Raw genomic sequence first — 16,352 nt, 5'->3', positions numbered from 1 at the left:
AATCCCAGGGTTTATAAGTTGATTCCAATCCTCATGGATGACTTTGAGGGGTTCAAGACCCGTGGAAGAAGTAGCTACAAATGTGGTGAAAAATAGCAAGAGAACTAAAAGTGGAGCCTGAAGATGTGACTGAAATGCTCCAATCTCATAATAAAACTTGAATGGATAAGGAGTTGCTTCTTACAGATGAGCAAAAGAAAGTGTTTTGGCTGGGCGCGGTGGCTCATGCCTGTAATTCCAGCACTTTGGGAGGCCAAGGCGGGCACATCACCTGAGGTCAGGAGTTCAAGACCAGCCTGGCCAACATGGTGAAACCCTGTCTCTACTAAAAATACAAAAATTAGCCAGGCGTGGTGGTGCACAGCTATAGTCCCAGCTGCTTGGGAGACTGAGGCAAGAGAATCTCTTGAACCCAAGAGGTGGAGGTTGCAGTGAGCTGAGATCGCACCACTGCACTCCAGCCTGGGAGACAGAGCGAGACTCCATCTCAAAAAAAAAAAAAATTATTTTTTTCCTCACTCTCATCCAGGCTGGAGCGCAATAGCATGATCATGGCTCACTGCAGCCTCGACGTCCTGGGCCCAAGTGATCCTCTCACCTCAGCGCCTCAAGTAGCTGGGACTATTGGCATATACTACCCCACCATTTTTTTTTTTTGTAGAGACAAGGTCTCCCTATGTTGCCCAGCCTGGTTTTGAACCCCTGGGCTCAAGCAGCCCTCCCACCTTGGCCTCCCAAAGTGCTGAGATTACTGGCAGAAACGGAAATAAAATCTACTCCTGATAAAGATGGTACGAACATCGTTGAAATGGCAGCAAAGAGGTTTGAGATTTTGAAGTAAGTTATAATGGGGGTAAAATGCTATCAAATAGCATCACATGCTACAGAGAAATCTTTCATGAAAGGAAGAGTCAACCAATACAGCAAACTTCATTGTTGTCTTATTTTAAGAAATTGCCATAGCCACCCAACCTTCTGCAGCCACCAACTCTGATCAGTCGTCAGCTATCAATATTGAGGCAAACCATACACCAGCAAAGATTGACTCACAGCTGATTGTTAGCATGTTTTAAGCAATAAAGCATTCCTTAAAGTATATACATTGTTTTTTAGACATAATGCTATTGCATACTTAGTACAGTATCACATAAACATAACTTGTATATGCACCAGAAAATTAATGACTTGCTTTATTGCAGTGGTCTGGAACTGTTGGACAGAACGAATTTTATCTAGAGCCTGGTGAACAGCTTCCCAGGTGTGCATTTAGGGCCTCCTAGGGATCATCAAGTTTTAGGAAATGAGTTTCCTTCTTCCACAGGCACGGAGAAGGAAGAAAATTTTGCACTGGCCTTGGGGAAGCTGAAGAAGAGCTGGGGCGGGGAGGCTTGTTCTGACATAAAACAGTGACTCTCTCCCTGCTTGAGATGTCCCACAGAAGGCTGTTTCTGGTTCACATGTGCCCCCTAGGTCCACTCCCTCCCCTTCATCCTGCTCACTGCCAGAGAGACTATGCTGGGAGTGCTGCATCGGCAGTCTCCAGGCCCTTAGAGGCTCAAGGTGTTCATTCCCTGGCTCCTTCACTGCCAAGTCTGTGTTCCTTCCTCCCTCCTTCCCATCCCAGCAACCACCCTCCTCCTTCCACCAGACCTGGGAACCATCATCCCAACCACACTCACCCTGTGGTTCTATTACACGTATCAGTAGTTCTCAACCCCACCTGCAACTGGAATCACCCGGGAGCTCCCGCCCCCAATGGTTGATTTAATAGGTCTAGGGTGTGCCCTGAGCATTGAGAATTTTAAAAGCTCCACAGTTGATTATAATGTGCAGCCACTACCCTGCCCACTACGACCCCCAACCAGGCAGCTGGGGCCTCTGCACCAGCTCCTGCACATTAGTAGGGCCCATCCTTTGGCCTTCCTGCCCTGCGCCTCTTCACGGGCAAGGAGTTTGAAGGATCAAGGGGGCAGGCACTGTTCCAGAATCTTTGTTCCCCTTATAAACCATTACCTAGGTTCCCAGAACCTCAGGACCTCCAGCCCTTCCCCAGCTTTGTCCTCCAGACAGATCCCTTCATCCTGAGAAGAGGCCGAAGCGTGGCTCAGTACAGAGGGTGGGAGGATGCTGGAGGGGATGTGCTGCAGGAGGGCTCTCTGTGTTCTTGCCATGGGCCCTGCAAATACTGGGGAGGGCTTGTCCCTACATCTACACCCTTATAATAAATCCTTGAATTTACTCAAGTGTGCAGCAGTTTCCTTTCAAGACCCTGCATGGAGCACAGACTTAGAAATCTGAGGGGCCTAAAGCCAAGACCACTGGCCATGGAAAAAGGAAAAGTTCACATGAGAGGTCCCAGCTTAGGCACTGGGGCAGCCAAGTCATCTCTGCTTAGAAGAGAAAATAAGGGCTGGTATAGAAAGGGAATTGCTCAAGACAGGCCACACACCCTGCAGCAGAATCATGCTGGGTTGTCTGTATAGGAGAGGATTGGTGAGGAAGGGCAGAGTGAAGGCCAACAGTTCGGTCCCAGAATAGGGAAGGCTGGGTGGGCCAGGCCTGGCTCCAACCCTACCCTTGAACCAGACTGCAAACACTCAAGTTATGCAAATAGATTATCCAGCCTCACAATGGAGAGGGAAGAGATACAATTAAATACAACCTTGCTTTCCATTTTACTCATGTTTGGCAACTAATTGATTTTTTATTTAACTAATTGATTTTTAGTTTTTCAAGAACTTTATCAACATCTTCATATTTTTTGAGACAGGGTCACCCAGGTTCCAGTGCAGTGATGCGATCATGGCTCACTGCAGCTGACTTCCTAGGCTCAAGCTGTCCTCCTGCATCAGCCTCCTGAGTAACAGGGGCTACACGTGTGTGCCACCACGCCTTGCTAATTTATTTTTTGTACAACGACAGGGCCTCACTTTCCTACGCAGCCTGGTCTCAAACTCCTGAGCTTAATGATTTTTCCACCTTGGCCTCCTAAAGTGTTCGGATTACAGGCATGAGCCACCATGCCCAGCCCTTCATACTTCTTAATAAACAGATCTGAGACTTCAGTACCAGTATGTAAAGGAAAAGTCCACCTTAATTCAAAAAGAATGAGAGGGGGGTCCCAAAAGGAGTTTGTTCTGAGGCCTGTTCTCTGCTCACTGAAGGACGCTTGGCTGAGGGGGCCTCTGGGAGAAAGGGTAAAAGGTTTTGTTCTGCTTTGCAGATAGAGGAACATCACCTCTTACATGGGCTGCTGCCACATAAGGGACTGCCATCTCTGCTTCCATTTTAGTTCTTCCCAGACACTGGCTCTGCTCCCCTAAAACTGTAAGGTCAAACCAACCACCTGGAATGGTGATGCTACCTTACTGTGCTTTTCCTCACATCAGTTTGGTATAAATGCACTGGATGTTACCCAAGGGTTTATAACCACCAATGTTTGCTCTTCCCATGAGGTTGTGCGAACATCAGCTATGGCCACAAATGACAGGCAGGAAATGACATGTATGTCAGTTAAGACTGCACATCTTGGCCGGGCGTGGTGGCTCACGCCTGTAATCCCAGCACTTTGGGAGGCCGAGGCGGGTGGATCACGAGGTCAGGAGATCGAGATCATCCTGGCTAACACGGTGAAACCCCGTCTCTACTAAAAATACAAAAAAATTAGCCGGGCGCAGTGGCGGGCGCCTGTAATCCCAGCTACTCGGGAGGCTGAGGCAGGAGAATGGCGTGAACCCGGGAGGCGGAGCTTGCAGTGAGCCGAGATTGCGCCACTGCACTCCAGCCTGGGCGACAGAGCAAAACTCCGTCTCAAAAAAAAAAAAAAAAAAAAAAGACTGCACATCTCCCACACAGGTACCTTGACCAACTCACAAAGATTGCAACACTAGCTTTTTTGAGGAAAAACAGGGATAAAAGCAATCAGATTCCCAGCCTGGGCAACGTGGCAAAACTGTCTCCACAAAAAAAATACAAAAATTAGCCAGGCATAGTGACATGCAGCTGTAGTTGCAGCTACTGGGAAGACTGAGGCAGGAGGATCACTTGAGCCCAAGAGGTTGAAGCTGCAATGAGTCGAGATCATGCCACTGCACTCCAGCCTGAGTGAGAGACCCCATCTCAAAAAACCAGAAACAGCCAGGCACGGTGGCTCACGCCTGTAATCCCAGCACTTCGGGAGGCTGAGGTGGGCAGGTCACAAGGTCAGGAGTTCAAGACCAGCCTGGCCAATATGGTGAAACACCATCTCTACTAAAAATACAAAAAAAAAAAAAAAAAAAAAAAAAAAAAAAAAAAAAAAAACAGCTGGGCCCACGTGGTGGCGCATGCCTGTAGTCCCAGCTACTCAGGAGGCTAAGGCAGAAGAATCGCTTGGACCTGGGAAGCTGAGGTTGCAGTGAGCTGAGATCGCACCACCGCACTCCAGTCTGGGTGACAGAGCAAGACTCCATCCCAAACAAACAAACCCCAGAAACAATCAGATTCCCCAAGTGCCAGACACTGCACAGTAGAGAATGCCTTTAAACGAGGCAAACCCTACATACAGCTGGATAACATCGGCTCTCACTGGTTTAGTCGGTGGTGTACAGAAAAGAAGGGCTCGCAGTGCAGGCTAATTTCATGTTTTTGAATCAAGCTGTAGATAAAGGAGGACAAACAGCCAGTCTGCTGAGTGAAGAAGGAATGGAGCTATGGAAAATACCTGGGAACACTCACATAAAAACAGTGTCCCAAGCTGGTCCAAAAAGGTTGGCACGAAGGTACTGACAAGTCCAAGTTAGAAGCAGTGATTGGACAAAGCCCAGGAAGGCAACCTCTAGGTCATAACATAACCACTGGCTCAGAGCCTGCTGCTAGGGGAGCTACTGGTGCTAACAGAGCCGAGGTTATACCAGATGCACAATGAGAGGTACCGAGCAAACCCCACATAGCTGCAGTGGGAGTTTCCACCAAGGATGCTCCCATGAGACCAGCTATGGCCAGAGGTCAAGGTCCTCCAAGACCCCTTTACCATACTAAACAGAAAATTATGGTATGGCCCAGAGCAGTCAGGTCCTGGAAGCACCCCTCACATTGAAATGGTCACTCGAGAGGAATGCACACATTTTACAGAGTGTGTTGTGTAAGGCACTGTGGGCGACGCCCTCTGAGTTGAGTGCAGTGGGTGGACAAGCTCCACAGTGGTCCCTCGGTATCTGCAGATGCTCAAGTCCCTGATAGAAAATGACTTAGTATTTGCATATAACCAATGCATAGCCTCCCATCTACTTTAAATCGCCTCTAGATTGCTTATAATACCGAATGTAAACAGTTGTTATGCTTGTATTGTTTAGGGAATAATGACAAGAAAAAAAGTGTATATGTTCAGTACAGACACAATGTCTTTTTCTGAGTATTTTAAATCTGAGGCTGGTTGAATCTGCGATGCAGAACCTACAGATGGGGAGGGCCAAAGATACGGTGACAGACAGAGGGGCATGTGGTGGCAGATGTGCAGAGGGCGCTGAAAGGCACCCAGCCAAGCAGGGGCATAGGGTTGGGTTCCAAAAGAGGTATCTCCTAAGCACAGAGCCACCAATGTGCTTAGGGTTTGAACAGTCCTCTCATATGGCTGTTTTAACCTGGAGCCATTTGAGAGAACCTAAAAAAGCAAGTGTTACTCTTACCTGAGCCCTTCCTTAGCTTTCAATTCACTCCTTCCTTGGGTCTGGACCAACCACTGGGCAGGGGAGAGGTGAACCACTCCAGGGATAGGAGCAGCAGCTCCCCGACTCCTCCTCTAGTTTCCCTGGTTCTGGTTTTTGCTTCAGATCATCAAGGGAGGGCTTGAAGTAGGAGATAGGAGAGAAAAAAACTAAGCCAGGTGCACTGAGTTCCTGAAGGAAAGCTGAGGGGGGAGGTTTTCCCTTTTTTGGTGGGGGCAGGGATGCAGTGGGGAGAGGCTAGGGTGCTGGTGCCCACACTGACACACTGTCATTTCCTTTCTTGAATTCTGTGATCCTACAGCAATGCAGGAAAGCAGGTAGTGCGGCACACTGCTGGAGACATTTTAAAAGCAGGCTGTTTTCACCAGCTTGACACTAGGGGGCCCTGAAGAACAGCATCTTTCACCTAAGGGGAACGCTACACTTGCCTAGAAATGAAGCTCTGGGAGGGGGTGTCCTCTGATGCCACCTGCTAATCCTCCACCTTTCATGCAGACAGCCCCGGGAACCAGGTCCTGCCACATAGTTCAAAACAGATAATCGGCGATTTCTGAGGGACCCAAGTACTGCATGCCAATTGGGGCTGGGACATACTTACTGTGGCCTCTGCTCTTGGTCACTTTAACCCCTCATGCAGTTACAGCTTTGTGCCCCACATGAAAACCAGATCAAGAGTGGCTGATTTGTGAAAACCAACCAAGAGAGTTGTTTATCCAGTGTCCACGCTGGGCCAATGTAGGGCCATAGTCAATGTCAGCCATAGCTGACATTTACAGGCAAGCTGTACTCTAGGTCCTTTATGTTGATCTCCTTTAATCCTAAATTATGAATCATAACAAACCAATTAAGAAGGCACTACTTTTAGTAGTTTAGAGCAAATACAAGGGGAGTAGGACAAACACTGGAAACCTCAGCCAAGGGGACAGCTAGGATTTAGAAGCATTTTCCAACATGCCTCACCTGGGTGAGTCACGAGGAAAAACACTCTTGAAGGAAAAGCTATTCTCAGCCTCCTCTTGATCCTGTGTCACAGACAAATCTGATGAGCCTGGAGGCTGCAGCCTACCATGTCACCAAGCACATCAGCCCAGCACAGCGCCTCCCCTACAGCACGTACCATCCTTCTCCACAGCCTGCAGCCGACACTGGTCGCAAGGCTTTTTGGTGGGTAGTCAATTTCAAGCCAGCCTAGTTTTCAGATCTTCCACGCACAGCAGCTTTCTGGGGTCCAACACCTCCCAACCCCACCAAGCGCTATGCAGCTACAGGCCTGAATAGATCCTTAGGGACTCCCAAATGATGACGCCTAGATAAGCTGTAACAATCTCCTAGATAATACATCACCCGAACAGGAAATACAGTGGTTGTGAAAAGACAACAAACGGAAGAACTGACAGGTTGCAAAAGTTTAAACTTCAATGTTAAGTGAAGATGGCCTCTTCCGTGGCAGAAAAAGACACTATCTCCAACAATTCAAAACAATTTAAAAAAATTCTTATGATTCAATTCACAAGAACCTTCTTCAACATTGTATAAAAACAGGAGAAAAAATCTTCGCAAAACTTGGGTTCCATTTAAGATGCATGTTTTTATTTAAGTTTTAAAAAATTTTGTAACCAGACAGGATAAAGTAGACAAGAATGTTATTATCTAACTATATAATATTCTCTCAATCTTGTGGATCACTAAAATATAACAAAGGATTGTTTTCTATGCTAATTTTCAGGTTGTCCAGTTAAACCATTATTTGGTATCCTTTGAGCAGGTTAGCCTTTCAACTATTTAGAGTTTCTTCTCAGAAACATTCATATATTATACAGGAAACATTCATAGTTTATTTGGGAAACATTCATATTTTATACAAGATGTACAAATTTAAGACTAGACAATTTAAAAAAACCCACAAAATTATAGCCGCAACACTATCCTAGCTGCATTGTGGTGATTATGTTGTTCTGTTAGCTGTCCATTATATACAACTGGATTTTAATCGTGCTATTTACAGAGGGGCCAAAGCACTCATCTAAAGGTAAAGGCGCTCAGGTTTAATGTGCACTTTCATAGCCCTATGAAAACACAACCATTATATACACTGTAAACACCACAGGGCATGAAATCCATCTCCAGCCACAAACATCAATCTCACAAGATCAAGCATACGAGGTCTAAGGTGGGGTGCCTGACTTTTCTTTTTAAGAATACTTTTCATCTAAAAGTCCTGCTATTTTTTTCACAGGACACTATTCACTTATTTCAAATATGGTGCCAGTGCTCAAAACATTTCTGGAACCCATTTTTGAGGACTACCTGCAGCATCTGCAATGAACTCTTCTGAATGTCCTGGATGGTGGTGAGTCTTCATCCTTTGAGGATGGGTTTGATTTAGGAAAACAGGCAGAGTTATTCACAGCCAACTGAATCCAACTGTGGGATACCACCTGGGTTCAAATGTGAGATGCCACTATAAACAACAAGACCAATTTTTTTGTACGGCTCATAAATTTAGAGTTTAGAAAATGCCTGAGCAATGTGGTCCTGATAATGTACAGATTCTTCTAGAGTGATGACTCAGGGGGCTACGCTCATTTGAACGGTGTATCTAGGTGTTTTGCAGTTTTAAAAACCGGTCCTTTTGTTGCCTCTCACATGGACTTTAGTATTCCTCTTCAGCTTCAGTCCCTTTTGCTTTCTTATGGATTGCCCGATTAAAGCTGTGGCAGGCAGGAACCCAGTGATTGTCATGAAGCCCCAGCTTACAGCCAGGGAATCCTTTCTGAGACCGGTGGCAGCACATCCAATACCCTGGCCCATAGGGCAATGCCTGGCAATAGGGCTTGGGGTGCCATCGGCACAGGGACACATCCCCTTTCACATACTTTTTCTTGCACTGTTTGCAAGGATCCTCTCTATAGCGTGGATCTCGAACCCAGCGAGAATCTGCTGGCCTGATATTGTAGTACTCAATGATAAACTTGAAATAGCAGCAGGTACATTTAAGGGCCACTAAACTCTTGGTGGGAAGTAACCTGAAGATTTTTACCATAATGTGGTGGGGCAGAAAAGCCATGTACTGCTGAGGCTCCAAAAGCTGCTGGATTTTAAACCTGGTCTCCAAGAAGTCATGTGACACCTGCTTCTTCCAACTGGATGCCTCAAGCACTGGTAATGTACTTTCCACAGGAGAGGCTGGTGGTACAAATGGCTCAGCGGACCCACTTTTTTCCTCAGATGCACTGTCACCCCCAGCAGCATCTTCAAGCTGGCTGGCCTCTGAAGACTCTTCTGTTGTGCTTTCATTCAACTGGGAACAGTCTGACAAGTGCTGACCAGGTGGCAAAAAAAACAACATCCCTGGAAGTGGGTCTTCACAGGAGTTTAAACTGGAAAGCTGGTCTTTCTCTACCTTGGACACAGTGATACTAATGCACAAAGATTCTTTTCTTCTTTGATCAGGATTTTGGCTAGTAAGCGACACAAGCTCTCTGCTCATACAATCAACAGCATCTGTGGGCAATTCAGAGGCTTGGGAATAGGTATGAGAGGAAAAAGGTAACCCAACGAGTTCATCTGTCATTTCCACATCATATCCGTTGCTGTTTTTCACGGCAGTTTGCGAACCCGGCTCTAACTCTGCACTGTCTATGTGGAAACTCACTCCTGCTGGCAATGGGGGGCAGTCCTGAGAAGCACTGTCCCAGGCCTGGTCCTCCTTAGGAGAACAAGGATCAGCTCTTGAAGGGCCACAATCCACAGATACAGACCCCACAGGATTCACCTGAGTGTCGGGTGCCTCCAAGACGCCTTTCTTGGTTTTGCCTTCATCAGCCTGAGTGCTATTTGCAAGCAATACTCTGCCTACATTTCGACGGAAGCTGTTATTCCTTGAGAGGCTCCCAGGCTCACGCTGGCCCTGCCGCTTCAGGCACTCAGACTCCAACTTGGCTACCATGTCGAGGACACGGACTGGTTCGCTCTGTGGTTCACCAACCTCAAGATTTCCCCTTTCTGTGGGTTCTTCACAAGCTCCTGGGGCAGAATAGGACTCAGACGCTGCAGGCACACCTCTGGATTGGCCGGAAAACCTCACAATTGCAGGTGAGTTTGTGCAGTTTTTTGAACAGCTAGCTAGCAGAGCACTGGCTCTTTGCTCCAAGAAGGCAACCATCTGTATAACTGACAGAGGCCTCCCAGCATAGACTCCATCCCCACTGTCACTCACATAGTGCACAGAACAGTGCTCAATGCCACATGCAAAAGGCTCAGGTTGGTAGCACCTGCTGTTAACTTCCCTCATCCTTTCTACCTGTACCTTGGCTTTTTTAAGATCCCCTGATTTTTTCCTTCTCTTAGTAGCTCTCCCATCAATATCCCAGGAACTTTTTATTTTCATAGATCCTATCCTGTTACTACACTGGTGGGATGCAAAGAATGCAATTTTTTCCTTGGTATTTCCAGGTTTCACAACAGCCCAGATATCAAGTGGTCCTTCTTCTTCGCCCTGGTGGATTGTTGCAGATGGTGCATTCTTTTTGGTTTTAACATTCAAGCTGCTCTCTACAGGACTCTTCCCACTCATACTGCACAGAACATTTGGAGAAAGGATCCCAAATGGCTTTCGAGATGATGCTTTACCGAGAGAGGCTGAAGGAGAGACACTTGGTGTTATGTGGCTAGCTTTGCATGTTTCAGCATTTACAGCCTTTTGGTGGTTCATAGGAGTTCTCTGCGTTTCCCTGCTGACTTCTGGGGGTTGCTCTTTCTTCTGGAGCTTCCAATATGGCTTTAGGTGCATAACAAAGCCCCTATAGGAAAGAAATACACATTTGATTCAGAAACCAATTTTGTTTTTAGAAAAAATGTTTTTAAATTTAAGCTCAGCTGGTTCTAGCAACTATGAAAAACATGTTCTACCAGTTCACTAAATCTTTACCAACTCTCTCATGATAGTTTTTACTGCACATATCAAGAATAACAAAAAGCTACCAGTTTATATGGTGTGTAGTACATTTTTTTTTTTTTTTTTACAGAAAATAAATTGGTTTTGACTGAAGAACTTTAGAAACTGACATCAGTTAACATTTGGTAAACTTTAACCTTTTAAATTAAAAAAAATCTGAACTTCCTGAAAACAACTAAGTATTAGGCATAGTATAGAAGAAAGGAAAGTATAAAAAGAACTCCTCCATGATCCCTATTAGATTTTTAAACACTCTTTCTAGATCATCACAATTAGCATTTTATTAGTTGCAAACAGCCCGTCAAAATTATTGCTTCCTGGCCGGGCATGGTGGCTCACGTCTGTAATCCCAGCACTTTGGTAGGACAAGGCAGGCATATCACCTGGAGACAGGAGTTGAAGACCAGCCTGGCCAACATGGTAAAACCCTGTCTTTACTAAAAGTACAAAAATCAGCCGGGCGTAATGGGGCATGCCTGTAATCCCAGCTACTCCAGAGGCTGAGACACAAAAATTGCTTTAACCTGGGGGTGGAGGCTGCAGCCAAGATCGCACGCACCACTGCCCTCCAACCTGGAAAACAGAGCGAGACTTTGTCTCAAAAAAAAAAAGAAAATTATTGCTTCCTAAACTATTCCCATACCACTGAATACTGAATATTTAGATGTTTACAATTTTTCACTTGTTTCCTTGTGTACTTTGCCCATCTATTAGTCTTGATTTTCTAAATAATCTATGTGTAGAAACATTTAACTGTCAAATTTCCTGTAACCATCTTAAATATAGACCCTGCAGTCCTTATTAATTCTAAAACCATTTTAAACTAGTTCAGAAAGATGGTGCCTTGTTTTGGTCCTTGGCCAGGGGTAGAGATGGGAGCTATTTCAGAAATGAGACAAAAAGATGATTACATGCAGAGACTAGTGTTCCAGTCCCTGCCATATCACTGATTATCTAGACAGGGTGATTTTACCTTGGGCAAGGTCTCAGTTGAAACATTAACTGAGGGGCTGAAATACTAGATAACCTAATGAACTTGTCAATGTACAATTTACATAAAACAGCCCACTGCTACACAAAACACCCTGGATTGAGGAAAGAATGTTTTCTAGGGATGCCTGGACTCCTGCAAAATAAACCTAGAAACTAAAGATCTGCAGTCCCAGTTTGGTGGGAGTGAGGCAACAGCACCTACAGGTCTAAGCACGTGAAGTTTCACCTACTCTTGCTCACTGGGACAGCAGCTGAACACATACATCTCAGACAGCTCAGGACATTCATCCTCCTTTGCTCCACATTTACTGGGTACCTGCCATATGGCAGCCTCTGTGGTAACTGATTTCAGGTTATCAGTTTTAATCACCAAGAATGAAAGTGATTGTCTGGAACAAGTTTACCTTTCACCTTCAACTTTTAAATCCTACATTCTAGTCTCAGATAAAAGAATTATGGATATTGATATCTTCTAGCCAGATAAAGAGAAATTTTGCATTTAAAGCATACAAAGTGTTTTTTAAAAGATACCCCTGAAATAGGAGCCAGGCATGGTGGCTCACACCTATAATCCCAGTGCTTTGGGAGGCATAAGGTGGGAGGACCTTTTGAGGTCAGGAGTTTGGGACCAAGTTTATTCCTGGTGATTAAAACTGGTATCTGAAAACAGTTACCATAGAGGCTGCCATATGGCAGGCACTCAGTAAATGTGGAGCAAATGAGGATGAATACACTGAAGCATACATCCAAGATGTATGCTTCAACTAGGAAAGCCTGGGCAACACGGCAAGACCTCATCTCTAAAAAAAATTTTTTTTTAATTAGCCAGGTGTGATGGCACGTGCCTGTAGTCTCAGCTACTGGGATGGCTGAGGCAGAAGGATCGCTTGAGCCCCGGAGTTTAAGGTTACAGCAAGCTATGATCACACCACTATACTCTAGCCTGGGCAATACAGCAAGACCCTGTCTCCAAAAACAACAACGACAAAAAAACCCAACCAACCAAACAAAACCTTTGAGACAGATCTTATCAGGGTCTTTCTGATCTTTGGCAATTTATAGCCTAATCATCTGTAGAGATCTTCCCCCTTTATGCACTGTGACATTTTTAATAGCTTTCTATCATTTATACTGTATAGTCTTACAAATAGAGCTACCCAGAATTCAAGAACAGATGACACATAAATGAATAAAAGAGGCACACCTAGTGCTGTCTCTCTGTGCCAACTATTTTCTGGGTTTTCATATCCGTTCAACCCCATTCCTAAATGAAATAAATGGAAGTGTTGAAAAACCCAATAAATTTTCACATAATGATCTCATTACACAGTATCTATGAATAAATTTAATTTAAACTTTAGCAATATGTGCACCATTTTGCATTGCACAATATGTTCTCTTTGACTTCTTCCCCCATATATTATTTTAGGTGCTATTATTGATAGACAGGGACATTAAAAAGAAACTAATGTAATTACAGAAGGCTTTTATTTGCATTCAAGCTTTAAAGTCAGCTCAACTAACACTTTGTGTACAAGATTTTAGCGAGATTAAAATAGGAGATGATCCCAGATGTGAGGGAAGGAAAATAGCCAGTAAGGACACACAGGGTGACTGCTGGAAAGTGGGGTGATTCTGTGAGACCCCTGAAAGAAGCAGGACATTTAGGCACCAGCTCCAATCCCTCACTGGTTGAAGGCTGCCTGAGGTTAGCCTTTCCCCATCATTTGCTGGGTTTGAGAGCCCTGGGGCAGAAAACAGAAAACTGTTGGCAAGACGTAGACAAACTACAAAAATCTAAGTTTTGTTTGAAACCAGTGATGGCCTGAGAGGATATAATGCAGGGAGCAAAGGGCATCTGCTGCAAAAATCCATAAAGCAAAAACTTTAAATCTCCAACAGATTACAACAGATGGTGGCACTTTCCCACCCCCAAGTCACCCCCACACAAAGACAGGCATGGGTGGGGTAAAGCTCCAGCTAGGTTTCCATGGTTGCCAACCTCTTCATCACAATTGTATTTTAAAGTATCGCTATAATAAAGTCCTGCTCTCTTGCAATAAAATAAAATGCAGGTTTACAGCACCTACACATCGATGTTCCTTAGATTCTCAGAAAGGCCCTTAGAAGAAATTAAGATCCCCTAGGTCCGCTGAATCACAATTTCTCAAACTGGGCCCAGAATCTGTTTTTAATGTTAGGTTGAAATTGGAAGGGACTTTAGAGGTCATGTGTTAGATCTAATGTAAGAGTGGGATTCTGGATGTGAACTGGGGTGCTGGGCTACTAACGGGTAAGGCGGAACTGCCCAACAAAATGCCAAGCAGACAGTCCATACTGAAGCATCTATCTAAGGGCTGGGTAAAAACACACCCGTTTTCTTGGTATTTTCTCTTTAAAACACAATAAACTCAATGGCCTTTTTTCTCTTAATTTCCTGGCTTCTAGAGCTGAAGGTCAAATGGCCTTTTTATTGCCAAATTCTCTCCAACTACCAACTCTTCAGTTTCTTTGACTTTGCCTTCCCAGCTCTCTTCTTCCCCAGCCCCTAAACATCAGTGTTCTTCAGAGTTCTTTCTGTTTCTAGACCAGTACTCTTCTTAAGCTATATAACTAAGTGATCTCTTGTAGTTTTAACTCAAACATTTCCAGTGACACACTCTCCCCAACTTCATATCCTACAGCCTGGTAGACATACTCACCTGGATATCAAAAATAATCTCAAAATCAACACTACTAGTTAATGATAGCCTCAAGTATACCTAGTCCATTAAGCCAGAAGCTTGAGTCACTTGGATTCCTCCTTTCTGATCCCCACATCTCATCACCAAGTCGCTAAACTGTGCCACTCTTTATCCCTAGCCATCTCTGCTACACTGTCATCAGTTATTGGAAAACCTAACCTCTATCAATACAAGCAAAGTGCTGAGGCCCATTCCAGCCAACCTGACAGCTTTACTCCTGCTTTGCTCTAGCATACTTCACACTTTGAAAGCCTGTTCACAGAACCATGACTACTAGACTAGGTAATGAAAGCCAATCATGTTAAGATACAATTTGAAGGCAGCCAAGACCAAGACCATAAAACATACAGCATCAGATTTTTTATACTAACCTCCAACCTACAAATGTTCATTTCCTTCTACTCCTTATTTATTTATTTAATTTCATTCTTTCTGAGGCAGGGCCTCCCTCTGTCACCCAGGCTACAGTGGCGTGATCTTGGCTCACTGCAGCCTCAACCTCCCAGGCTCAAGCAATCTTCCTACCTCAGCTTCCCAAGTAGCTGCAACCACAAGCACATGCCACAATGGCCAGCTAATCTTACAATTTTTTTGTAGAGACAGGGTCTCACTAAGTTGCCCAGGCTGGTCCTGAACTCCTGGGTTCAGGTAAGCCTCCCACCTTGGCCTCCCAAAGTATTGGGATTACAGGAGTGAGCCACCACACCCAGCCCTACCTGTTTGTTATCAGAAATGTCCTAACCACTCTGGGCTAGACACTGGTATAAATATGAGTAAAACATAGTTGCTGCCCTTGAGACAGAAAAGCAAACAGACAATTACAACAAATGTTATACGTGTCAGAAGGATAGCACAGGGTGCTGTGAGAGCCCATGGGGAGAGCAAACTAACAGGAACAGAAAACCAAACACCACATGTTCTCACTGTGGGAGTTGAACAATGAGAACACATGGCTACAGGGAGGGGAATATCACACACTGGGGATGTTGGTGGGTGGTGGGGGTGGAGGACAAGGGGAGGGAGAGCATTAGGACAAATACCTAATGCATGCAGGGCTTAAAACCTAGATGACAGGTTGATAGATGCAGCAAACCACCATGGCACGTGTATACCTATGTAACAAACCTGCACATTCTGCACATGTATCCCAGAACTTAAAGTAAAAAAAAAAAATACACATACACAAAAATTAACGTTGGGCTTGAGTGCCTACAAGACAGGCATATCCAGGAGGCAAAATGACTCAGGTCTGGTCAAGAGAAACAGGAGGAAAGGAAGAAGACAGTTGTCACAGAAACATTTCAATGACGAGAAAGTTTTCTGGATAGAGATAACAAGTCTTTTTCCAAAATTTTTCACAATGACCATGTATTACTTTCATAATCAGGAAAAAAAAAAGTCTGTAAAAGGAAGGCACAGTCAGCAGCAAGGTCAAATAAAGAATTGTGCCCACTTGGTGGTGATAAAGACACCTGGTGACCCTGCTGTGAGGAAGTACAGTGGACAAGAAGTCAAAAGTTAATGATGGAGGGGTGACTAGAAGGTGAGACGGTGAGCACCAACTACAGCGACTCTCTCACTAAGCTTGGCTATGAAGGACAGTTTCAACATACCTGTCAGCTTAAATCCTTTCCAGGTCTATGGGGAGATAGAATAGTGAACCAGGTATAATTTGAGCAACTTTATTCCAGTAAAGGCCCAAATCCTGCATTCAGTAATTCCAGTATTCCTTTTAGACTCTAAGTTCAGCTTAAAAAAAAGAAAACTCCCACCTAAAGACAGTATACATTCCCCAAAATGAAGCCATAAAAGACAATTAAACTTTCCTTTTTAAAAAATGTACTTGGATAAATTCCAACACCTAAAGAGTCCTACTAACTATTGTCCACAGAGGGGTAAACCTGACGAAGAATTGAATGACAATATGTGGTCAGAATAGGAGAAAGTACGAGA

The 16,352-nt window shown here is 44.7% G+C and overlaps 1 protein-coding gene across 3 annotated transcripts in view; it reads right to left on the bottom strand.

Annotated features, from left to right (window-relative positions):
* Positions 1-7,273: 7,273 nt before the first annotated feature.
* The window catches only part of FBXO34 (F-box protein 34), an 83,728-nt gene continuing 74,649 nt past the window's right edge, over positions 7,274-16,352 (bottom strand). For 2 of the 3 annotated variants that reach the window (XM_012504499.2, XM_030810933.1), the window contains exon 2: positions 7,274-10,507. In XM_012504499.2, the coding sequence (XP_012359953.2) occupies positions 8,359-10,497 (2,139 nt within the window). In that variant the 5' untranslated portion in view covers positions 10,498-10,507 and the 3' untranslated portion in view covers positions 7,274-8,358. Of the gene's footprint in view, positions 10,508-12,859; positions 13,192-16,352 lie in introns of those variants that run through there. The other variant, XM_030810942.1, reaches the window with a different exon arrangement.

Source organism: Nomascus leucogenys, chromosome 1a (genome assembly GCF_006542625.1).
Source record: "Nomascus leucogenys isolate Asia chromosome 1a, Asia_NLE_v1, whole genome shotgun sequence".
In the NCBI taxonomy this organism is placed as follows: domain Eukaryota; kingdom Metazoa; phylum Chordata; class Mammalia; order Primates; family Hylobatidae; genus Nomascus; species Nomascus leucogenys.
This window is presented reverse-complemented; position numbering and strand designations above follow the sequence as displayed.